This window comes from Plectropomus leopardus, chromosome 23, assembly GCF_008729295.1.
Source record: "Plectropomus leopardus isolate mb chromosome 23, YSFRI_Pleo_2.0, whole genome shotgun sequence".
NCBI classification, from domain to species: Eukaryota; Metazoa; Chordata; class Actinopteri; order Perciformes; family Serranidae; genus Plectropomus; species Plectropomus leopardus.
The window spans coordinates 1,152,882-1,179,441 of NC_056485.1; the positions used below are offsets into that span (position 1 = coordinate 1,152,882).

A 26,560-nucleotide genomic window follows, 5' to 3' on the forward strand; every position below is an offset into this window, starting at 1 on the left:
CTCTCCTCCTCTCCTAAGTCTCCTTTTAAATCTAGCTAACATACAAACACAAACACGTGTTGTTCACCGAAGACGTCCATTATCAGGCAAGACCGCTCAGTAGCTGGTCTGCTGCAGCGTGTTTAAGAAGCAGCAACATTTAAAATTAACAGCAAATGTCACCTTGGTCTGTTAAGATTCTCGTGTGTTCCTTTGTTTTTTTCAACACCACAGTTAACAGCAAATTGTCCATCTGTCAGTTGTAAGCCTGTTTACTTTTTCAGTCCTTTCATGTTATCAGTGGAGTGCCACAAGAGTGCCACATAGACATCTCTCCTGTACAATTCTATTAATCTTTGTATCTTAATGTCTGTAAAAAAATTTTTTTTTGTTCTCTGATCCTCCAATAATAATAATAATAATAATAATAATAATAATAATAATGATAACAATAATAATAACGCAATACCGCAAATTACAAATGATTAGCTGCACAATAGCAAGACAGCGGGAAAATATTAATGTATCTTAGCAACACATGCCTTACTCGACAACAGCTGTAGTCACTGGGCATACACGTGAACCCGCATCGCTAAGATTGGGCATAGTTAAGACTAGGCTTAAGTTTGGTTGGCGCAAGTTCTAAAAACGGGTCTTAACCATAGACTGTATCCAAAGATGGACAACATGACAGTCCCACAAAGTGTAACCTTTCAGTCTAGATTGCCCCCTGGTGTCTGACTACAGATTAGGTATTAAATCCCACCCCTCCATGTTCGTGAATGGGAAATAGGCCAAACTAAAAACTCAAAATACATGCAAAATATTTTTTTCCCAAAGATGGTTTCTGTCATAAAGAAGTGATAGCTTGCTTGGATTAGATTAAAAGAAAGGTGATACACAGCTGTGTGTCGTCTGCATTAAAATGGTATGAAGTATTGTTACTAACACCAGATCATATTTAATTGTACAGTCCGATTATCAGAGTAGTAACATTACTTGTTCGTTGAATGCTTCATTATTGAAGCGCTTACACTTGCAGTGCCGACAGATGATGTGGCTAAAAGCCTTACGTGTAAACATGTAATAATATATGTAACAGGGTCATTTATACAGCAATAATATGTGTAAAGAAGCCAGATGTACAGTTGTAATATTAAGTATTATAATTACACAAAATTTGTTTCTGTTGTTATTACCTGACATGCTTAGACCTCCATAGTCATTATGTTTAATACTCAGTTTCTGTTCCCCTACGTTCACCTTTGGGGGTACCCCTCCTATAGAGGGGTGTCTCCCACCTTAACTCTCCCCTTTTGCTGTTGTACTCCACGGGAGAGGTAAGCATCATTGCTCTTGCTGTAACGTTGGTGTTTTAGCGCTGTTAAGCTATGTTTATAAGTTCATTTTTCAGCCTAAACTTGTTGTACAATATTCTAACATATTCCTGTGTCGCTTTATTTGTGTAGGGGCTCGAGCTGTAGTAACTTAATTGACAGAGGATTTTGTTTTTTACCTCTTGCTGTCAGGTATGTTTTCTGTGTTTTACTGCACTACATTGAATATGGCAGGCCCTTTGCTGCTGTACTTCATGGGAGAGGGGCTCAAGCTGTGGTAACGTAATTGACAGAGAATTTTGTGTTTTACCTCTTGCTGTCAGAAATCAACGGAGACCGCCTCCAAAGATATCCATGGTTTGGGCTTTTTTCATCACAACACAACGCAGACAACACTAGAGTCCACCGGTTACATATAGAACCAGAGACTGAGCCTTGGGGTACTCTAAACATCACTGGGTGAAAAGAAGAGCAATATTTAAATGTCCAGTTAGAGATGTTATGGACCACAGGTGTTAAAAACACACTTGAATCTAGCAGTAAAAACACTCAGCACTTGCCGGAACCCTTTTTCACATTCTGTTTTCACCCTATCCTTATCTTGTTTTTTCTGCATTCCTGTTGACTCTTTGCTGTGTGTGCTGGCATCACCTGAGAAGGATTGGCTCAGTGTGCTGGAGTGAACATTTAAAGGTGAGAGCCAGGAACTGAGAGGGAGATGTTGCCAGGGGGAATTAGGAAAGAACAAGAATTAGAATGTGTGTGCAAGGTGGTGTGTGTGGTGTGGTGCACCAAGAGTATTTTCTCTTCCCCTGTTTTTCTTCTTTTTCTGTATCACTTTCACTCTGTCTGTCTCCTGGCACCAAACTCCATTACTCACCTATTACTTTAATAACATCAGGTGAAAATGGTGTGTTCAAAGGTCTTAGTGTTCAAAGGTCAGGAGCTTGATAGAAGGGGCCTTTTTATAAATGAGGTAATGTTAGAATAGCCTAATAATTTGTTTGTTCTGGAATGAGTAATGTATGTGTGGGCACATTTAGGGATTATTTTTTGAGTAATTGAACCTGCAGGAACTGGAAGTGGACCCAGATGTGCTGCTTCACAGCCCTTTGGAGGCAGCTCATTTGATCAGTTGACTGCATTGAAAATAGCTGCTGTCCTCGTTTTCGTTGTCCTGATGGCGATGTTGTGGAGCTCATGTGGGTTTTATAAATGGGCCAGCTCCAGTGTGAATCACACCAAGGACTTGGATTGATGATTGACAAACATCAGGGGGGTTTGAAAGGAGCATCAAGCGACGTCTTTGCTTTTTGTGCTGTGGTGAATTGGAGTGGTGTGGGGGTAGAAACTGAGGTTGAGCCTATAGCTTAGTTTTTGCCTGATGTTTGAGGACAGAATATTGGTAAAGAAATGTGTACCTGTGTGCAAATGAGAATTGAATGCTTAACAACTGCCTTCAGGTTGTATTTACATGGTCTGTCTACAACCTGAAATACTGAAGGCAAAGGGAATAGGCTGATCAGTTCATAAAATCTGAGCCATTACAACTAATAATTTAGTTAGTTTGCAGTACAAGAGGAACTACATTAAGTGAAGAAAAAGAACAAGACAAGGCTGAGTCGAATAAGTACTTAAACTGAAACAAATCCAAGTTTCAGCCTCAGAACTCTTGAAAATGAGTCCTTAATAAGTTGGTATCATTAGGCCTCATGCAAAAAACAACATATGAGCAAATGTTCTCTTATTTTTTGCTCATATGCACAATTAATTCTTATTTTGTTAGAACCCATTGATTTTTGGGATTCACCAATGTTTTCTTTTTCTCCTCTCAGGTAAGAGAGTGGTTGACAGTGCTCTTACCGAGAACAGAGAAAAACATCTCACAGTCCAGAGATTGTTGCCCAGCACAAGGAAAATAATTTTACATTTGAGGAACTTTTTAAAAATGCATGGATATCGTTTAATCAAATTTAGATAATGCTTCAGAGTAATTAAAAGGACTGGTTTAATACATATGCAGGCTGAAGAAATACTACCATACTTTGTGCATTGATCCCAATTACTGTTATTTCAGTCACCGTGAGTCTCTGCTGACCAGTAACTAAGTACTGTACTGAAAAACAATTCTTAGGAACATTTACATTACTAGAATATTTTAATCTCATGCCACTTTCCACTTCTACTTCACTACACTTCAGAGGGAAATATTTCACTTTTTGCTCCACTACTATTATTAGACAACTAATTAGTCAATTTATTATAAAATTAATTGGCAACTGTTTTTATAATCCTTTAAGTTATTATTCATGCAAAAACATTTCAGAGTTCTAACTTCTCTTAGGCTGTATTCACACCTGTGGCCCGTTTGCTTTGTTCTGATTCAGAAGCTAAATTGATACAATTGTTGCATATTTCATTTGGGTCGTTTGTGTTCACAAGACAACAGTCTGTAGTGGTACAAAGTTGGAAACAAACGCCACGTGCTTTCTCTCATTGGTCAGAAATCCCGAAAGGAAAAGTGCTGGTAAAAAACAGAAATCATGGAGCACCAACAGTGTGTGTAGCTAATTTGTTTTTGCACATTTCTGTGGTTACTATACAAATGTTACACAACTAAGGAAAATATCCAAATATCTGCCGTGTTACTCACCACTTCCACCCACCAATTCAGCACAGTTGGATTCAGTATCAGCAGAAGTGCTAGTGCTGGGTGAAGTAGCAGTATCAGAAGAGCCAGTGCTATATGATGTAACATCACTGGAGTCGATGATATCCACCGGTTCGACAGCTGGTTTAGTCCCTAAAATATTATCCAGCTCGTCAAACCAGGGGAATTTGTCCTTCTCATCCCTGGAGCTCCCACTTCTGGTAAGCTGGTCTCGCACCTTGATATACTGCTGTCGCTGTTTGTTAGCTTTAGCGCAACACTGCTCAACAGAGCGTTTGAAGCCCCTCTCACTCATTCACTGACTCACAAGTTTGTAAACGTCTGTGTTCTTGTGAGTAGTGTCCAGCATTTGGCAAATCTGCTCATCTGCCCAGATTTCGATGAGGCATCTAACCTCCTCACTACTCCAGGTCAACCCACGGCTCATTTCAGCCAAACTCCAGGTTTTTTCTTCTTCTTCTTCTTCTTCTTCTTCTTCTTCTTCTTCTTCTTCTTCTTCTTCTTCTTCTTCTTCTTCTTCTTCTGTTTTGGTTGACGGTTGGCAGCCAAGTGCATCACTGTGCCCTTCTATTGGAGGCTGGACCACAGTTATGAGTCAGTTGTGTTGGTTGCTGTGTCGGTTTTGTTCTCACTGCAAACGAACCGCTCCAGGTGTCGAATGGAAGCGAGCCGAGACCACCTCTTCTAGGCTATCTCGGGCTGCCTGTTTTGTTCTGCTACCGAGTGCGATTGCTGCGTTCACATATGACGAACTGATCTTAGGAGAAAAGGCTCCCTGTTCCGGAACAAACAGACAGGTGTGAATACGCCCTTATATACTGTATGTATGAGGACTTGCAACTTTTCCTTTAAAATATATTATTTATTTTGATTTGTGGAATTTATTTAAAAGTTTTACTTTACTTCAGTTCATTTCCCTGAAATCACATTTACTTTAAGTTTATTTCATAGTAAACCTGTGGTATTTCACCACTACAGAAGTCTTCTTTCAGCCTTTTTTGGTGTCTCCAGTCAGCCATGTGCCACACTGTCAAACATTTCACTGAAAATTTACAATAATTCACTGTAAGCGGCTTCGCCAGCAAAGTACTGTATTTGTTACAGTTTCCTTACTGTATTTTAGAATAACAGTATATTACTGATTATAATAATAATCAGAATCATAATAATCATAATAATCATAACCATAGTGAATAAATATGATACCATATTCATTATTCATTTTCAAATATTTATTCACATAAAAACATGTCACCAGTGCAACAGTCAGTCAGTGAGTGACTCAGTGAGTAAGTTGGTGAATAATGTGTGTGTCAGTGAGCTTTTTGTTGAGTGTGGAGATGTGGATTCACTGACATTGCCTTCTTTTTGACCATCCTGCCACTCGTCTTGCTTTGCAATGGGATGACTTGTTTTTATGCCCCTCTCAGGATTGATGTCAATTCAGATTCTGGAAAAAGTACAACAAAATATTCTTCTTTTAGGTGACATTACTCTATGAAAAAGACATAAGTCAAAAGTCTTGAATAGCTCTTTTTGTCAATGTGGAAAAAAGTTACTTCCTACCTACCACATTATACAGGTAAAATTTATTCCAGCAAAAGCAAGTGTTTTAATATTAATGTAGGCTCCTGAAACAAAATACCCAAGTGCTAATTTAAGCTAACTAGTATATTGCAAAAAATTCCGCTCTTTTTGCCAGTGTGGAGAACAAAACACAGTAGGTTACTCTCAATATCATATTGTCAGTGTATTATTCAGTATAGTTGAATTATCTCTCAGTAAAAGAAAGTGTTGTTTTAATTTTAATGTGAACTAAGGCAAAATGTTGACATGCACTTATTAGCCAATGTTAGCTTAAGTTAGCTACAGTTCGATCATTGAAAATATGAAGTGTTTCAACAGCTTTGTACACTTTTATAAATGGCAGATAATTCAAATCGAAAAAAGCCTCACATATATATATTTAATATTTATAATGCTATTTCCTAGCAGAATAAAAATGCTGAAAATGACTTTCGTTGCTCAATGAGGGTTGCTGCTTTATCAAACATCAGTGATGAAAGGCTGTGCAGGCTGTAGTGTGGTTGTGTAGCAGCAGAGACTTGCTGGCAGATGTGCTCCATAGTTGAAATCCCCATAAATAAAATGCAAGCTGGAAACTCTTCTAATGAAAAGAAATATCTCCTCAGGTAGAAATCCGTTGTTGTGCGACTCCCTTAGCCATAAGATGCGCCCGAAACTTCAGACTTCAGTAAATCAGTAAATTACTAAATTTCAGTTCCATCCTTTTTTCTTTCACCTTCCCATGATGCTTAGCTGTTGACCGTATTTTTACAGTACATTACTGTAAACAATGGCAGCCTCTTAAGCTGCGGTAGTTCCAGAGTTTTTTCTCCCAGATTGCACTGCGGTTTACAGTATAATACTGTATGACATTATTACAGTAAAATACTGCTCAGATTTTACTGTAAATTTACATCAAGTTTTACAGTGCAGATTTTTTGCACATGGCACAAAACCTGCCTTTATATAGTGTATAGGGGGTGTTACCTTTGCTAACAGGTGACTTATGACCAAGTGGATTCATTATTTAGCACACCTGGTCAGTGCAGCAACTTAGTTCATTCTGCTTGAATGAAACTTAGAGGTTAAAATGCATTTAAATTTGAAGTATTGAACCGCTGACATAATTCAGGCTTATCCCTTTGACATAGAAAATGACATGGCTGCTAACAAACGGAGAAATAAAATATGTTCCTGAGAACATTTGAACACTTGTACCTTGTACCTTCTACCTTGTACATCCAGGTTTCGGTGTGAACGCAAACAAGTGAGCCCCCTGCAGCTTAGCCTGAGTTGAGATCTGTCCCGCAGCACAGAGCAGGTGATCATTTCAGATGCACAACAAAATTTAATAGGCTAATTTAGGACACTGGACACAGATTATTATACTAATAACTGTGGGAGATTTTTTTTTTTTACTTTACAAACTATTAAGTGTCAAAACCACTGTAAACAGTGGGATGAACACCGGGCACTCTCTTACCTAACACTGAAGCTCCATGGTGCATGGTGTCTCTCTCACCTAATGCACTGAAACTGTCAGGGTCAAGATCCCATCTCTCCCTCGTCCTCCCTCATCTGTGAGGCACATCATCTCTCCCCATGTGACAGTGAAGCTGTAAAATGCGGTCTCTCCCTAAGTCACTTGACGGTGTAGCCCTTGGCGACTAAAGGTCCCATTATTCGCTGTTGATTAATGGTGAACCTCAAGAACCCAGAAAATGTTATTCGGGACAGGCCAACTTATATATGACAACTCATTTGGTTTATAACCATTGCCATATTGGCAACAATATTTTATTTGGATATTGAAAATCCACTTTCCCCCCCTAATGTTAGTGATAATCAAATCTTTTCTGCAGTGGAATTGACATCATATTATGCAGACTGTTATGTTGATGGCCCACTAGCAGAAGGTGACAGGAAACATCATCAGAAATCAGCATGTTGATCGATTTCATTTCAAACCCGATATCTGCTGATATCGCTGATATGCCGATGTTATTGTGCACCCCTGCATATTACTTGTTCTACAACTAATGGGACACTTCTTACAGCAAAAAATAAATTGAATTCTCTGTCAAAGTAGCTTCAAATTCTACAAACACACACAGCTGACTGGCAATGAGGACAGCGAAGCAAGGGAAGGAAATGAAAGGTAGCGTGGTGAAGAAATGACCAGCTTCCTGTGGTCTCAGTGAGGCTGGAGATGGTTAGTGAGCGCCACTCATGCTGTAAATCCTGTTATGTCACAGATTAGCAGCATGCCATGCAGCGGAGGGAGAGAATGCTGTGGAGAAAGGCAGAGAAGTTCACCCAGTGACCAGCAGGATTACAGCCCCTGTAAAAGCACATCCCATTGGTCCGATTAGGATTAGCGACGTGGTTAGGGAGGCTGTATTGGAGATGGGGGGATCACATCTGGTTGGAACCAAGGTGGGATTACAAAGGGGGTTGAAGACTGTCCTATTGGTGCTTGTTGAGATTAAACTCATTGCTTATTGGAGAACTAAACATTACATTTAGAATGCAGCGTTTTGATTGGTTTGTAGAGTCCACTTTAGGATTTGTCAGGTCAGTTGCAGATTATGCACTAATATGAACATGTAATTCCTTTTACAGTTTACTGAGCATGACAATCTTATTGTAATTCAGAAATAACAGATGATATTTCACAGTGGAGAACTTTGCAAAGGCATCAGGAGCAACAAATATTTTAATAGATACACTTTCAAACAGGAAAAACCAAAAGGAAACATAAGCAGTGAAGGGATGATTATTTGTGGAAGTAACCTCTTTCTCTTCCCAACTCCTCATGTACACATCAAAACACTGTCTTTCTGCCTCTTCCTTCCCTCCCTTCTCTTTCTTTTTCAGTCTGTTTTAGCCATCATTTGCACAGCTCCCCCTGGTTGATATATGGCAGCACTACACACCTGTCTGAAACTCAATGGGCTCTGACATACTGTGTTATAATGACAAATTTTAGCACATTTTTTACAGGGAGGGAATACAGAGTAAACTAAAGAAGCAAAGGCAAGCAACAAAATCAATTAGATGAAACATTGGATAGATAATTTTCTATTCCAACAAACACTAACAGAAACTCAAGAACATGTGCATAATTTCTAAAACAAAATACAAGCACACAATAAATATCAACCGACACCACAGCAACACTTTGTCTGTGATACTCTGGCAGGACTATTGGACAGAACAGAACACAGAGGCTGCTGATGGCTGAAACAAGTTACACTGCCCACTCTTAATCAAGTCCAGCTAGAAATTAAATAGAGTTAAATAGAAGATATTTTTTTTTTCCATTTGATTCAGTGCAGAGTATTTTGAAGATCATTCCAATAGCATGAAGCAGTTGATTGTAGGGGTGTGCTATGTCATATTGTTCGTAATATAAATAAATGCCTGTTACGACTTCAGTCATTTGACCCGGATGTGAACCTTTCCCATTACACTGAAAAGCCAAATGTTAGCCAGTTTAGCATTTTTTTTGTGCAGTGGAAATGAGGCTTAAGTTTCACTTTTAACATTCTTGACATTCTTTTGCTTCATCTGTGGTAAGATTGCGCTCTGCACTTTGAGAGTGCGGTAAATGAATAATGGTAGGCTTGGGCGGTTTCACAGTTTGACGTATACCATGGTATTTCAAAATCCTGAAGTTATGTTTTTCAATAATGACTTAAATGAAGGTACTCCTCTTTCTGTTAAACTGATTGTATGCAGTGCACAGCACGCACCACCAGAGCTCAGTGTCTGGTCTCTGCTGGTGGAACAAGCAGCTGAAATCATGATGAATCTGTCAGCCCTAGAAAACTATCAGACTTTGGATAGTCATTTTTTCCATTAATATAGGTATGCTGGTCTCGTGCACCATGAGATCCTTTAAGCTGCTGGCTAACTAGTTATGATTTCGTCCACCTTTAGGACTTATTTTCCAGGTTGGTTTGAAACTTAGCATGACAGTGCAGTTATGACCTTGAAAGTGCCAGAAAATGTTCATAAGTAGACCTTGAGTTGAGATGGTTTAGTAAAACTGCTGTTCTAAAGGTGAAGAGAGAACTTTATAGCTAAGGGTGTTGCTGCCGTTAATTCAGAGCAATTAAAAAATCCAGTGTGGCACTGAGCACTTCAGCAAAGTATCAGAAGGATATTAACTCAAGCAGAAGGGACAGCATTGATGTCATAAACATAATGGGGGAAGCAACGCTTATGGTCTTGTAGCTGGTATTTTATGTTTTGAAGTAATTAAACCTGGAGAATCTGTTAATTTGCTGCATTGTTCTTTTCTAATTTCACTGATTTGGATTTTTGCCCATATGTGCCCATATGTGTGACAAAATGTTGCAGGTATTGACACTCCAGACTGAAAGTTAACCTTTTGTCTAATCCTCCCCTCCCACCCCGGCTGGCTTAGAATGATCTGTAATGTCTAAATTACAGAATTAAAAAAAAAAAAAAAAATCGATAAATAAACTGTATTCTTAATGCTGAGCTCTGACCTGCTGTTCCTTTGTCACTATCTTATCTTTGTTTGACCCTTTGAAACCTGGAAAGACATCACTTTTCCTCTTGCTGCCTTTGAGGCGCCTTTCACAAGTATTTAAACCTCTGAGCCCTGAGCAAATTGGTGTGATGTCTTTCAAATATATTAGGGCCAAATACAATACGAAATGTTCCGCAAATTGCAAGAAATTACTAGGTTTAAATGCTTATCATGTAAAGGGAAAATGCCTAGGTAAAAAAGAAAAACGCTAGGGACTAACTATGCTTATTGCTTATTGCCTTCTTCCCATGTTTTGAAAAAAGCTAAAATGATAAAAAGAAATAATAACAGCTACATATTAAAAATATGTCACAGAATTATCTTAATTTTTTAAACACCCTTTTCAGTCATTTCTGTGGGCTTTTTGTTGTTGTTGTTGTTGTTGTTTTGTTTTTTTTTTTAAACTAATTATCAGGTAATTTTCTTGTATTTTTTACAACTTGTTCTTTTTGGGTCATTCTTCTGTCATTGCTTACTGCCTCCTCCCCATGCTTTTGAAAGAAACCAAGCCAGTTTTTTTAGGTTTCAAAGGGTTAATTGAATATATGCTGCTTTGTAGATATGTCTCTGACTTAATGCTCTGAACACTTTTAACATAAAGCAGAAACTTATGTTCTCTGACACATCTATGACTTTATATAAAAGAGTCTAAAAGCTGTGGAGGAACAGGAAATTGTCTTATATTGCAGCCTCACAAAGGTTTGACCTGCTAACACATTCTGTATAGGCCGTAATCACTGGAGACGTGTCAGGGTTTCTCTTCAATTCATCTCTTGGCTACAGTATGCAGTTCTGACTGTTCTACTGCACATTTGTTCCCAGGGACACAGTGGAGGAAGACGTGAGCGCTGTGTATTATGTGGGATCTCTTTAGAGAGGTTTGATAAGACAGATGTGACTGATGTGTGTTCTCTTTGTCCCCACAGATCACCAGAAGTTGGAGCGAGAGGCCAGGATCTGCCGCCTGCTTAAGCATCCCAACATCGGTAACTACTCCCATTACATTTCCTCTGACTCTCTGTCTTCCATCCCGTAATGTCACAACAAGAGTGATGTTAAGTATTCATGAGTGTGTTTCAAAACATACAAAGGTTAGCCCTGAAGATGTTTTTGTATGTGTAGAACATGCATTACTTTTTTATGCTTTATGCTGGATTCACATGTTCCTCTAAGTGCTCTTGACAACAAACTTTATCTGCAAAACAGGTCAGAGTAGGTTTTCCTCAGTCCATTTCTTTTTCTGTATAACAGCCATTTGATCATCAACCATATTTAGAAAAACACACACACACACACACACACACACACACACAAACAAACACACGTCTCCCTCTCCTTGTCATGGGGGCCACAGAGGCCAGCAAACTGTAATTAGCATCTCCATGGGGGACTTTGCCACATAGTGAAAACTGGCATTTATTTGTAGTTTGGGAAGGGGAGGGGGGCAGACGAATGGAAGATAGATGGACTCTTGGCTTAGCCACTGTATTGTCCCGGTGTCAGATATGGACTAAGTGACATGTCACAAAGGAGGGCTTAGCTAAGAGAGGGTTATTTTCCAGAGGAAAATCAGCAGGAACCATTTGCAGCTTTACTTCACTGGAACATGGTAATTTCATTTTTGACAGCAGCCTTAATAAGAGGTTAGTTAAAACCCACCACAAAAGAGCTCTTTAAATAGATATTAGCAGTGTGTGACAGGCAGTCCACCTACTGGATATGGCCATTTTCTGCCATTTTCTGTGTCTGCCATCAGCTGGCAGACACATCCAGGTGATGTTGGGTTTTGAAGCCAACACTGATACTTGAGAGTGATAAAGGTTAGTGATAAAGACATGTTTCATTTGAGATATTTAATCGTTGAACATTCATCTTAATCGTCAGAGATTACAGTAATGATGATTAAGATTTTTTTTTGTCCAGTTTTTAGTCTGGGAAAACATACATTTCTTAACTTTTATTTTGAACTATTAACATTTGAAGACACAGTAAAGACTGAGAAAACCTTTCCCTTTCTAAAACTGGAGATTTGAACGTCTGCTGTTGAGACGAGCTTATAAAATGGGCAGTGCATCACGCTCTCATGTTCAAAATGAATGTAGCTCAGCCAGCAGCAGATCTCTCTCTCTTCCTGCAATCAGCTTAACCCTTTGAAACCTGGATTGTCAACACTTCTCTTGTGCTGCATTTCGATACCATTTACAAGTATTAAGCAAAGCAAGTATGATGTCAATTAAATGTATATAAATACATAATGAAGCAATTTGGTTGGGTGTCTTTCAAAAACATTGGAAAAAAGGCTTTCAGCAACTTAAAAAGAATGTCACACAATGTACAGGAAATTAGTAGTAGTTTTTCTTCTTCTCCCTCTGCTTCGTCTACTTTCAGGGATTTTTGTTGTTGTTTGTTCAGGGGTGTATGTTTTTTATGGTTTGGGTTTTGTTTGTTTTGTTTTTGCTCATTTTCAGGTCATTTTCTTGTACTTTTTACTAATTTCTTGCTACTTTTTCAGTCATTTCTTAACTTGTTCATGACTTGCCAGGTTTCAAAGTGTTATTTTAAAGTGGCATTTCCTGAAATAGAATTAAATGTCAGTGTTCTAAATGAATGGATGTATTTTTCTATGCAATCCTGAGCAAAAAACTAAACATGACAGATAGAATACTATGTTTCACTTTTGTACCTTTTGAGGGATACACCACTCCTAATAAAACTGTTACAGTTAAATTAATTTGGAGTCACTTTGGCCCTGAAAATGTTTAAAAAAAAAAAACAGAAAATGAACACTATCAATTAGAAATTGCAATGCAAATAGTATTATCGAAATAAGCAACTTTGCCAAATTTACATATCCACAATGTAAAAAAGCTTTTAATAAGAAGCTCTATGAGTGAATATGGAGTGATTCCAGCACTGAATCTGTCACTGGTCATCCTCATTAGCGACCGGCTCACACACGAACACGTACTTCCCCTCCCTACGAGCCCGGCTGCCTCCTGTCAGAGAGGACTGTCTAGTAGCAGGAAGCCCCACTCTCATTGTTATTCCATTCACACAGCGTCCAGCCCCGGGAAAGCCCTCATCTCTTTGAGGTCGTTGTGGTGATAGATCTATCAGATGTCAATCAGGAAACGAGCCAGCGGAGACGTCAGAGAATCCCTACAGGGGGATCTTTCCCTTTGTTAATCCTTTCATCCATCTTCTCATGCTCTGGCCTGTTTGTATTGAACCTTTCTTGAGCACTGAAATTGTAACAAGCTGTTTCAGAAGCAGCAGACTTCACATTCACAGTCTCACACCTCCACGGCACAATCACTCTCTCCCTATTAAATCACCAAGAAGTCTTTTTGATTCAGGGAAATGCTGAATCTAGCAGCTGATATATTCTGTGCTGATGTGATAAGAAACCAAACTCAAATTGTGTGTGTTATCAGAAAATAGAGGTGAAATCAGTGGTAGCTTTCCATTGTGCCTGTTAAAGCTGCATTATGGAGGCTCCAAATAGTAATTGATTATCTTTACTGACCTGACTCGTCTGGCATTGGGTTTCAGTAGCATTTTATTAAAGATTAAACCAGTATCCAATCCAGACATCACATCTAAATCCTTCCAAATCCCTCAACAAATTCAGCATGTGCTAGTGAGAACAGGTAGACTTCAGAGAGGAGCTCCTTTCAGCTGAATGTTACAGGAGGCAAGATGTGGAGCACAAGATTTAACATGTTGATTAAATCGTTTTGTTTCTTATTTTCCATGAGTTCCAAATACTGGAGATCCTGATTCAGGATTATTTATCTGAAAAATGATTCATATTTTTCACAGGTTTTAGCTGGAGATTCTGATGGGATATGACTGCTTCAGTTGAAATGATCTTGTTGAACTGCTGGTACATAGAGTTACTATGGGATGTTAAAGTGCAGTCAGAATGTGGTGCTTCCTTCTTCGGTCAGCCACAGAATCTGGCTTGCAGAGAGCACTTTTTCTCTACAACAAGTTTTGTTGTTAGGAACATAGTTAATGTTCAGCAGCTACAGCTGATATTATTATTGTGTCTGTCATGTCGGCTGGCAGGAAATGTACTTATAATAATATGATAATCGTTAATATTATAATCATTAATAACTTTTTAAAAAATATTTATTTATTTATTAAACATTTTCAGTTTGTTTGTTTTCCACCTTTTTTTTTTTGTTGCTAAATTTCAGATAATTTTGGGGTAACATAACTTAATGTACAGTTCATGTTCATTTTGTACAGAAGTTGTTCCTTCTGTTCAGCAATACAAAATGCTCCAAATGTCTCCATTCATGAATACAGATGATGGTTAAACAGCAGGTTTTAACACCAGAGTGTCTCACTACTTCACATCCCTGACGTGTGTGATCATTCACTGTAATTTGCTTTGCATCGAAAATGGACCAAAAATGTGTGTGATTATGTCAAAGAGTTCTTTATCCAGAGAAGGCTGCATTCGGCTGTGTTGATATTTCACAGTGAGCTTCTGCTGCTGTGTGGCAGGCTGGAGGACTTTTTTAACATAATGTAGTGACTCTCTCTCCTCTCCCCCCTCTCTCCTGTCCCCCCTGTCTCCTCTCACAGTGCGCCTCCATGACAGCATATCAGAGGAGGGATTCCACTATCTGGTCTTTGACTTGTAAGTTCAGAAGTTTTATTTGGCATATCACATTTCTGCACATTTTGAATACAAATAGTACACTTCATTACATGCTGGACATAAAGGAACGTGCGCGCACACACACACACACACACACACACACACGCACACACACACACACACACACACATTTGATTCCATCATATAGGATCTTTTAGGCCTACACAGCATTCACCTTCAAATCTCTCCTTTTTATGATTGTTTTAATTTATGTAAAAAGTATCTAAAATGAAATCTATACTACTACTACTACTACTACTACTAATAATAATAATAATAATAATAATAATAATAATAATAATAATAAAAATAGCTGGTAGGTATAACTCAGGGTTTCTGCAGGTAACAAAAATACTTTCCGTCTGTCTCGCGCTATCCCTTTGGCCTGGGAGCCTGAGGGTCCTGCCCAGTATCTTAGCTGTTCCTAGGACAGCACACTTCAGGACTGAGAACTCAGATATTGTTCCTGGTATCTGCTTGAGCCACTGTCTCAGTTTGGGGGTTACTGCCCTGAGTGCACAACCACTGGTACCACCACTGCCTTCGCCTTCCACGCCTGCTCTAGCTCTCCTTTCAGCCCTTGGTATTTCTCGTGTTCCTTCTTCCTGATGTTGCAAGCGTTTGAGATTGCTACATCTATCACTACTACTGCCTTCTCTGCTGTTTAATCGACCACTACCATGTCTGGTTGGTTAGCCATTACCAGTTTGTCAGTCTGGAAGTCCCACAGGATTTTGGCCCTGTCATTATAATGGATAATGATGGGGCCAAGACATGAGTAGATATAAAAATGTATATATATTTTAACATGTGAAGAAAACTGTATTTGTAATCATAATTTCATTTTGTGCTCATTGCCTTTGTACCATGTTTTTTTAATATTCTATATTAGAATATTCAACAGCATTATTATAATTTTTCTATTTGCAACTTTATTTATGTTTTCCAAATATAACCATATGACATGTGAATGCATGTATATATTTGATTGTCATTTATAGAGTTATTTTCATTTTTCAAGCACTTATTCATTTCATTTTCTTAATTTTTTCTGACACAATTATGTTTCCATGCTAATTTTCAGATCATGTTCTTACATTTTTGGGTAATTTCGTTCATTTTGTGCTCATTGCCTTTTTACCATGTTTTTTAATGAAAATCAATTACAATTTGCCCAAGTTTCAAAGGGTTAAGCAATTGCACTACTTTAGGTATCATTAGTGCAAGCACACAAAAGATTACCATGAACCTGTAGTGTTTTACTGCTGTAAAATCTTTTAATGCCTTAAATTTTTTCCTTATTAAAGGAAACCTTCTAAGGGATTCCGTGTAACACACTTATAAGTTAGTCCCTTATCTTAAGAGACATTAAGCCTCAAAAGTCATTTTTAAAGAGAAAATGTAAAGGTGTTTTGTTTACCCATCTCCTGGGCTTCTTCTGTCACTTCCTTCTGTCCTTAAAATCTCTTGCTCCTTCCCGTCACCCTCCATAACTGACCATGTCCTTCATCACTCCTCCTCCTCACTCCTGTGTGTCCTCAGCTGCTGTTTGCAGTCTGACCTGGCAGGCAGGAAGGAAACTGCCTCCACTGTATTTTAAATGCTTTGTTTCATCTGACTAAAGGCAATAAAAATGAACAGAGGGTGTTATTTTCTTGGACAAAAGACAACACATAAAAAAGAATTCCTTCATTTTTCTGAAAGAGAAAACCTTCAGGCAAGATGAGGACGCAGATCAGCACTGCAGCGGGGTGATGCAGTGACCATGAATGGAGGAGGGAGCTAACATATTCTGTTTCCCTGGGTTTCCAGATCTTGATTTTGAACCTCATGTGATAAAGTGAACGCTTTGTCACCAACTGGGAGAGCATGTTGGATCAGAAAAACCCACAACATGAATGAGTCACTTCCTGGCTGCTGAATGGAGGCCAACCATAACTTTGAGGCTCGCTTGAGGCAGACCTCTTTTACAACTGTATTTGTCACGACGGCAAAGTCATTAAAAGTTGCATGAAACTTTAATGTGGAAAGCCCCAAGGACTCACTGTGGTAATGTTTTCCACAAGTCACGGTGGAAGAGGTTTGGCCTTCAAATATCACTCAAGTCATTCTCCATGTTTTGAGCAAAATGACCCACTGGCCCACTTTCAGAGTGTTTCTACATTTTACAGGAGGAGTCCACTGATGTCCCACATTTAAAATATAAGAGTAGAAAAGAACAACATATTATGAGATATCTTGGCCTTCCTGATCAGTGCCCATATTTTGTAGACTTTCTCATTAAAACTTGAGAAAACCTACTGATGACATCATTAGGTATATTCTCTAAGACATGACATGACAAGACAACCCAAGAGGCACAGAAAACATTATTCAAACTTTTTCACAAACTGAGCCGATCTAACCAACACTGTCCTCCCTCAAAAATCAACACCAAGCAGCAACCTCCAGAGCTGAAAAACTGGGCCAACGCAAAGGTGCCCAAAGCTGTAGCTACTCTCATGGCAACATGAGGCTCTAAAACAGAGTCAATCCCCACAGACCGTCATGTTAAAATAACCAACTTAACAGCAGAAATAAACATGCTAACAGCCTGGAAGAAGAAATGTTTTTGCCTTTTAGGTTATTTTCCCCTTGTTGACGACAGTTAATTTTATATAACTCATATAAAATGGATGTCCTGGCATTTTACCATATGTGACATTTCAGGAAGGTATGAAATATAACATACCGCCCAAGCCTAGTGACTGGGAACGGTGTGATGATGGGAATGTGACTGCTGCGTCACTGCTGTATGCCATTCAGAGGCAGCGCTGCCATGTTCAGGTGCCACAATGGGGCCATCTTGCTGAGGTCAGTATGTGTAGACAGTTAAATCATTTCACAACCAGAAACCATGGATAACCAGCACCATCGGACACATGGACAATATTAAAGCAGCAGCCAAAGATGTAAGATGAAACATAAAAGGACTAAATGACGGAGCACAAGTTAAAGGAGCTGATGGGATCACATTTCACTGGGGTTGTACCTCTTATGATTCCATGTGACAAATAAATGACTGATGGATTAATTAAGCAATATCACACGAGAGGGAATGATGTTATGCTCGTATATCATCACGGCTGGGATTCGGTCGTAGAAGATTATCACAGCTGTTACAATATACAGCACAACACACGACCTGGAGTGTGATGTTTCTTTTATACAACAGTTTTACAAGCATCTTTTATTGGTTAATAGTAACAAGTGACAACAGATTGTGATTTATTTGTTTAATTAATGATTTTTTTGGCTCCGTCGACACAAATAGTTCCGCAACCGCTGGATGTGACAGCTGTTGCCTAGTAACACATAAACATTTTACTGCAAACTACTTGTTAATCTGTGTTAGCTCGGTCTTCATGTTCTGCACAGAGAAGATGCTTAGTATTATGGACATTTATCTCTGTGTTTTCAGTGAAATCAGAGTTTGTTGACAGACACTTTGGCGGCCTGCGTGATTCAGACGAGTTAGTTTGATCACACAGTTAGTCGCTGCAGTGTCCACTCAATGCCGTGATGTCCGTTACCTCGAGTCCTGTATCAGACAGCGTGTGTGTGTGTCGGTGTCTCTCAGGCTGCGGTTAGTGTCAGACGAGTGTGTCCCTGTCTCACAGCACATCCTTGTCACAGCTGGTTTACTCCCAATGAGCAAACGTTTAGCAATCTCGTCACAACTGCTCCCTCCTGGGCTTCCTCATAACTTTTAGTAACTCCAATGCTGCGTGAACAGCGCCAACTAGCTGTGTGAACCTGTGCTTACACCATGTTTATCAACATATCCCTCTTTTAAAACATATCCCACTTTCACTCTTCCACTAATTAATGGATTTTGAACGGCCATGAAGCAGAGTGATACATGCAGAGTTAAAAACTAACAGTCCCAGTGATGTTGTACTATATCAGCACTCATGGAATTCCTCTCAACCAATCAAATTGCTTGGTTAGAACTTACTGTTGTATAAGGTGTAATAGTTATCTGTTACTGTTATTACTGCACCTCCATCCTGTGGTGTCTGTTCCAGTCTGCATTGCTCATGAGGAGAGACTCTTTGACTTTTTGTCATAACCTCATGGAAAGACATGGAAATGTCTTCCAGCTGAACAAACAATGATCAAATAGCGTGTGACCATATCTGCTGCAAGATATTATTGTAGTGATTTCACCATGTAGGCACAAAAACACAGCATCATTCTTTTGACCCAGTGGGTCTGAAAAAGAGTCTCTTCTGGATGAGATTTGTTTCTGCGCAACATTATCGAGCCTGTTTTTCCTCCCCAGACACAGAATTGAACATCTGTGATTTTACACTTCACTTCTTTTCCAGACAAATATGTGTTTTCCAACTTTCCACTTCTTATTCTGTTTTCTGTCTTTCACCTCATTTCTCTCTACAGAGTTACCGGTGGTGAGTTGTTTGAGGACATAGTTGCCAGGGAGTACTACAGCGAAGCCGATGCCAGGTCAGTCTCTGTTTCTGACCTCTGTTTTATTCGCATTTCTCAATTTACTGTGTGAATGTAATGTGAAATCCATTTAGTCTGTTTTGGTGTCAAAGGCATAGTCAAGCAGATGCACACTATAGAACGCCTAACAAAATGATATCCATGCAAATCATGAAATTACATCTTCTACCTATAAGTGTATGTGAATTGATGGACACACACACACACACTCAAAGCACAGTGTTTCCTGTTGTGCCAGCCTTGATGTGCCTTTTATAGCCAAAAGCTCTCTGTCTATATCTCTTGTTCTACCTTTGTCATTTGATTGTAAATCTGCATTTCACAGTTTCACCTTCTGGCTTGTCTGTTAAAAATCCACTCAAAAGAGAACCATGTCTGAGCGTTTCCATTAAAGGCCCATTCAACATTTAGATTTTAATAATGTCAGAACTCTTCAGCTATTAGTCTGATTACTGTAAGCCTTTGGGGGGCAAGCACATATTCAAGCCAAGACTTCCTCTTCCATGCACCAGTCATTGTGGCTCATCTCTGTAAACTCATATCTGCATATCAATTTAGATATAAAGATATTATAATGAATCATTTTGTCAGATGATAGCCAGTGGGTTCTGGGATTGTTTTCTTAATTTAATTAAATAGAATTTCTTACAAAAGGTCACTGTTCTAAGAAATTTGTCACAAGGAGCAACTCTTTGTAAATACGGCCCCAGAACTTATCCAATACCAAAATCTCGTTCTGTTGCCTACAGACTTGGCATAGATCTACCATCTGCTTATAGAGATTACAATTTTGATACAATTTTGGATCAAACTTTTTAGCCTGTTCTCATTCCCAGGTTTTCAAATTTAGATGCTTTGCAGGCACCTCTTTGTCTTGTAATGGCACATGAGGCTTATAGCGTGTCTTTGTGATGCACAGCTGAAACAACAAAAACTGTCAACAAAACTGCTTGCTTTGGTTTAGAAAAAAAGATGTTTTATGGATAAAATAAGTACGTTAGTTACATAACATTATGTGGTGTAAATACACTACTTGAGTGACGTCAGTGCCCGACATTGTATGTTAATTGCATTAAAATAAATAAATGCATTGTTATTAATAATAACAATAATGATAATAAACTATTAATCGAGCCCTTGGGGTTGTAGCTCAAAGTGCTTTACAGTAAAACAAATGCAACACACACACACACACACACACACACACACAGAAAGACAACAAAATTAGACTAATAAGACAAGCGGTAATAAAAAAAGATATAAAAGTCAAAGTAAAAGTAGTGGTAGTTGTAGTATGGATGGTAAAAATAATACAGTTGATATAAAATAATTTCAAGAATTATATCATTTAAAAGCCAGACAGAATAGATAGTTTTTCAGCTGTTGTTTAAAAATGTTCACAGAGTGTGCTTGTCTTCTAGCTTTTGGAAGGGTATTCCATAATTTTGGAGCAATATAAACAAAAGCTGCTCTCCATATTTTCTTGTGCATATAATTTTGCGTATTTGTCAGCGTGTCAGCTGCAAAAGATCATAGAGCTTGTGAAGGATTTTAGAATGACAAAGAGTATGCAACGTAGGCCGGCCCTGAACTTTTGAGAGCTTTAAAAAAAAAAGACAACTCAAAATCTGTTCTAAAAGATGCTGGGAGCCAGTGGAGTGTAGCCAAAACGAAGGTAATTCTCCCTCTTCCTTGTTTTTGTTAAAATTTTAGCAGCACAATTCTGAAAAAAGTTGAAATTTCTCAGTTGACTGTTTGGGAGAGCCAGTAAAAAGAGCATCGCAATAATCGAATGCATTTGAAATAAAAGTATGGCAAAGGTTTTCAGCATCTCGTTAGGATTGAAACGACCCTACTTCGCAATGTTTCTTTAGTGAAAAAAAGCTGTTTTGGTCAAAACTTAAATCATGAGGTTTCATTAAAATGACAATTACCAATTGCCCACACAGGACACAAACTGTGGTCTCCTGGATGAAAGTCTTGTTTTGTCAGTTGCTCTGAGTGGGTTTCAATCAAAGAGGATCTGGATTCTGTTTTGTGGTGGATTTTAGCAAAATGTAAAAATGATTTTATGATATCTGAAACAACATGCTGGTGTCCTTTGTATTTTTCTCCACTTGTCTCCTTAAATTGCTCAAAGAAACAGTTCAACAGTGTGCTCTTTCCAACAGTGACTTGTAGATCAGTATCAGCGTTGTGTCTGTGTTCAAGGCACTGATGTGGTTAGCCTTGCTTGGCACAAAGACTGGAATTGGTGGGAAACAGCTTGCCTGGGTCTGTCCAAAGTTCAACTCTAAAGCTCCCTGATGAACACTTTATCATGTTTACATTTCTGTTCTTGTAGATTAAAGAAGTTTAATAAAAACACTTGTGTTTAGCGACTAAATCTGGCAACCTGCTTCTTAGCTGGAGATGCTACATAGTGTTAGGTGGATGGATCAACTGTTAAATAGTTTCAGCACCCAAATTGCCAGGCTAGCTGTACCCCCTGCTTGCAGTCTTTATGCTTAGCTAGGCTAACTGCATCCTGGATCCAGCTCTGTACTTAACACACAGACAGATGTCAATCTTGGAGAGTCACTCTTGAAAAGAAAGCAAACATTCATATTTCTTGTTGTCTGAATAACTCCTTTCAAAATGTTCCTCTGTGGCTCAGGCGTTGTTATTTCCTGTGTTTGGTGTGTTCTGTCAGCCTGTTGTTGTACCTGTGTTTCCTGACGTTTGCTTGTTCTCCCTCTTCCTCTCCTTTTTGCTTCTGGCTCGGTCTCTCTCTCCTCCACAGTCACTGCATACAGCAGATTCTAGAAAGTGTAAATCATTGCCACATAAATGGCATAGTGCACAGGGACCTTAAGGTTAGTAAGTGACCACAGTAACAGCTAAAGGCAAAGGCCTGCCCACCTGCGGTCCTTGGCCTCACTCCTCCACTGCCTGATCAGTCGACTAATTAACCTTTCACTGAGTGCCGCCTCCTCCAGAACCACACCCCCTCCTCCACCAGTCCCCCTCACACACCACCACCTGACAAAAGGTTTTAAACCCACCTGCTGCAGGACATTGTGGGCAGGTTGGCTGGAGAGGAGGCGGTAGGTGGTGAAGAATTGGGGGAGACGGTAGATCCCATCATGGCCTGCCCCTCCTGTATGCCAGAGCACAGAGTGCATGTAGCATCTGTCCAAACCCATGCTCTGACACAGCCACTGAGAGGAGGGGACCTGACGGAGCAGGAGGAAGAGGGGAGGAAGATTTAGATACCTCTATGAAAGTATGTCAATTTGCAATCCAAATTATGACACCAGAGTCGTGTTAGTAGCACAGTTTAGTGTTTTATTATAAAAACTCTGATCTGTGTTTCAGCCTAAAGCACCTCCACTGTCACTCAGCAGCGTTACATCAACCTCATATACTGCAGTTTTTACTATGAATCAATAACTTAGAAGAAAGAGGATGTGAATTTGATTACACAAGGGCAGTCTGAGTGAAACATTTGTTTGTTTGTTTGTTTTCAATCAATGTTGCAACTATGATTTAGGTTCTTTTTATTAATGGTATTAGGTACCAGATGTTTATATCAAACATAATCACAAACCTACAGACCCCATCAGGTGTTATGAAGATTTGAAAAATCAATTTCAATTAAATTTTATTTATGAAGCCCATAATCACAATTTGCCTCAAATGGCTTTACAGCATACAACATCCCTCTATCCTTGGACCCTCACAGCGGATAAGGAAAAACTCTCCCCAAAAAAAGCTTTAACAGGGAAAAGAAAATCGGGAGAAACCTCAGGAATAGAGAGTGAGGAGGGATCCCTCTTCCAGGATAGACAGACGTGCAATAGATGTTGTAAAGAATAATTTTTTTTTTAGTAGATTACAAACAAATTTGTACACATGAAGTTATAAATAATGTTCTCAATATCTGAAATTGTGCATAAATTAATAGTTTGTATACATTTTGCGCACAAATGAAAGAAACAGAACTTTAAACATTTTGTTAGCCTTTTTCTCATGGATGCCAAAGATAAATAAAATATAGAGTTTTGTGGTCATAGGTCAAAGGTCACTGTGACCTTGTCTGTCTTATTCTTGTCAACCTGATATATCAAGAACACTTTGAGGGAATTTCTTCAAATTTGGCACAAATGTTCACTTGGACTCAAGTTTGAAGTGAGTACATTTTAGTGGTCAAAGGTCAAGGTCACAGTGACCTCTCATCTGTCTCATTCTTGTGAAAGCAATATCTCCATCACCTGTCGTGGAGGAGGTGGACATTCTTCCGTCAATAAATGGATCCCCCCTCAGTGCTTGTATAATGGGACAAGCACAGCAGTCCAATTAAATGGTCTAATCGAGCTATAACTATAGCTCCACTAAAGTGTGCATCGAAACAAACTGGCTTACAGTTACTAACTATACTTTTGTTGATTTTTTTAAGCGTTAAGAAATCATTACTAATGTGAGAAGAATAACAGGTTTTGGAATTTAAAGGTTGCATTCTTTCAATTTAGGATTTTTATTAAAACAAAACAAAAAAGAAACATTGAGCCTTAGTCGAGTTCCGACTTCAGACAGGTCTTCTTATTTTACTGTGCTGTCCAGTGACTTAACTCTGGATGTGACACTGATAGCATCAAAATAGTTTCAAGATTTCAGATTCAGTAAAATCCAGTTTGTAGTTTTGACAGATTAAAGGAGGAACAAACACTGTGAATCATTAACAAAGTGAATGTACAGCTTCCTTCAGCTCCTACGTCTCCCTCCTACGTCCGTCAGGGTCCAGCCCAGTCGGCCAGGGGCTAACACCACTTCTTGTTTGAGACTCGGGAGAGACTTGACCGTGTTGTCCCAGTAGTAGATAATGACAAAATGAAATGTCTTTTCTGGGTCTGTTACAGCAAACATCCATTGGTGAGCGTGGCAAAAAAATAACAGTAATAAATAAAAATAATCCGTTTTAAAAAAGAACAAATGATAAATTGTCAGTTTTGCTAAATTTCCCATCCATTTTGGCTGTTTGGTGGTTTGATTGCCACATTGCTGCACAGAGTCCCTGCTGACACTGCCAGCGACTCCCCGAGTGTCAAAGCGAGCTCTCAGCCACTGACAGTAAGTGGTAGCTTGTCACTAACCCATGGCCCCCTGGTGTTTGCATGCAGTCATTGCATTCAGCAGATCCTAGAGGCTGTGCTTCACTGCCACCAGATGGGCGTGGTCCACCGCGACCTCAAGGTAAGTCCACTCGCCAGTAAGACCATAGAAATGCACACTCTGTTCTTTTCTTTTTTGTCTTTTGGTCTTACACTCCAATAAGTCCTACCTGTCCTCTAAGTCTGTCTCTCCGGTTTCTACAACATCAGAGAATTTTTGCACAAATATTCAACAACCACATTTTACTAGCATTGTTTAGTCCATGTTTGATAGATATAGAGAGAATACAGCACAACAATTGAACACTCTTACTGTAGTGATTGTTGTTGACTTGCTTATGATGGGATGATGTATGAGTGAGATGGAGCTATCTGACTAATCAGTGTAGTTTTTCTCATAGAAAGCAGAGCCTTGCAAGCTCCGTTCTTCTCACCTTGTTTGTGTATGAGCAGACTTAAATCATATTCACAGTGCCATGAAATATTATTAGAGGTTATGCAACTCTGCTGCTCCAATGTTCATGAAATCAACTGATAATATTTTGCTGTTGCGTAGATGAAACATTTTATATTTCAGAATTGTATCTCAAAAACTGATTTTTTGACAGCACTCTGCCATGATGTTATGGAAAGAGAGCATTTTTAAGCATCACTTTTTCTCACTTAAAAATGACCCTAAAATATATTTTTTTTAAACAAACAACAATAACAACAACAGGAAAACTAAAAAATAAAACCAAGTAGTAAGGGTCCAGAGGGTTAAATTTAGTTGATCAGAGAGAGGATAAACAAGGGAAATCTTATCACTTTCTGCGGTACTCTAGGCTAGACAAACATAGACTTGGTTGGTGTTTTATATATGTTTTATACCTTGCATGGACAGTTATCACAACCTAAGTGGTTGTGCAAGTCCTGGTGTACTGTCAATACTCAGGTAGCTTAGTCACAATATTGCTGTGTTAAAGGTTGTAAATTTAAGCCTTGTGTAAATACTTCTGCGTACTTCGGCATAGTGCTGTCAGACAAATTATTTCAGGCCTTTTTAAAGGGTTAATGGTTTCTCGTCTGGAAAGTTGTGCTGATGGACCCTTTATTTTTCCTTTTGCACTTCAAAATGCCTGGCCTTTACCCCATGCTGAACAGCAACTTTAATGTTATTTACTGATACTTCCTGTCACACATCCCGTGTACATGCTGTGAAATCAGTGTTGGGTGCAACCACAGAAGTAGAATAAAAGTAGAGTAGGCATTCCCATTCAAGTCAACATAGTAGGATGGTCAGAAAGACATCTTCAAATTTGATTCAAACATCCACTTTGAGTCCAGAGCAACCTGATTGGTGGTCAAAGGCCTATGTGACCTTGTTTCATTCTTGTGAACATGGTATCATTAGAAGGCCTTGAGGGAGTTTCCTCATATTTGGCACAAATGTCCATGAGGACTCAAGAATGAACTGAATTTGATGATCAAAGGTCTCCAGCATCATTTCTCAGGAACAGCAGGGCAGACGTGGTCAGATATTGAATTGGTGATGCTATTTTTGTTTCCCACCTTGACAATGCTGATTGTGTAGATCGTCTGTGCTGCGAGGGGGAAGATGTCTGATGAATCAAACTGTAATTGCAATGTGACTGGTTCCACGTGGCATTAATTCTAGTTTATCTCATTTGTCACACAAGTCCTGAGCGATGGCCAGCTCCAGTTGGTCAGGGTCCAGTGTGTAGTCATCATGTCGCTGTGTGTCTCTGCCCTGTTGTTTGAAGTTCACTTGGTGTTTCAGGAGCTCATGGTGGGGATGTTTGATTTTGAATGGATTTGCAAAATATTTCCCCGATTCACTGTCTAATTTAAAGCTATTATGTCCAGGTGGAATAACTTTTTTAAATATTCTGGTCATTTCAAGCAACTCTATTCCATTATTTATCATTTATTTACATTGCTAGTATAGGGGTTTTATCAAGTTCCTGCATCATTTAGTGCAGGTAGTTATACTGCTGTATTTATTTTTTTTTTTGCTGAAATGCTATTTAAGGCTTAGTAAGCATTCTATCCACAGTGTTTTTCCTCTCTGGTTCTGCCTGCTCTCACTGCGGTTTGCTCCCAGAGCTCTGA

The 26,560-nt window shown here is 39.0% G+C and overlaps 1 protein-coding gene across 10 annotated transcripts in view; it reads left to right on the top strand.

Moving 5' to 3' along the window:
• The window catches only part of camk2d1 (calcium/calmodulin-dependent protein kinase (CaM kinase) II delta 1), a 151,508-nt gene that overhangs the window by 66,881 nt on the left and 58,067 nt on the right, over window positions 1-26,560 (top strand). For 5 of the 10 annotated variants that reach the window (XM_042511942.1, XM_042511946.1, XM_042511948.1 and 2 more), the window contains exons 3-6: window positions 11,041-11,100; window positions 14,714-14,768; window positions 19,230-19,295; window positions 22,081-22,153. In XM_042511942.1, coding sequence (XP_042367876.1) covers window positions 11,041-11,100; window positions 14,714-14,768; window positions 19,230-19,295; window positions 22,081-22,153 — 254 coding nt within the window. Of the gene's footprint in view, window positions 1-11,040; window positions 11,101-14,713; window positions 14,769-19,229; window positions 19,296-22,080; window positions 22,154-24,457; window positions 24,531-26,560 lie in introns of all 10 variants that reach the window. The other 5 variants (XM_042511943.1, XM_042511949.1, XM_042511945.1 and 2 more) reach the window with 1 other exon arrangement.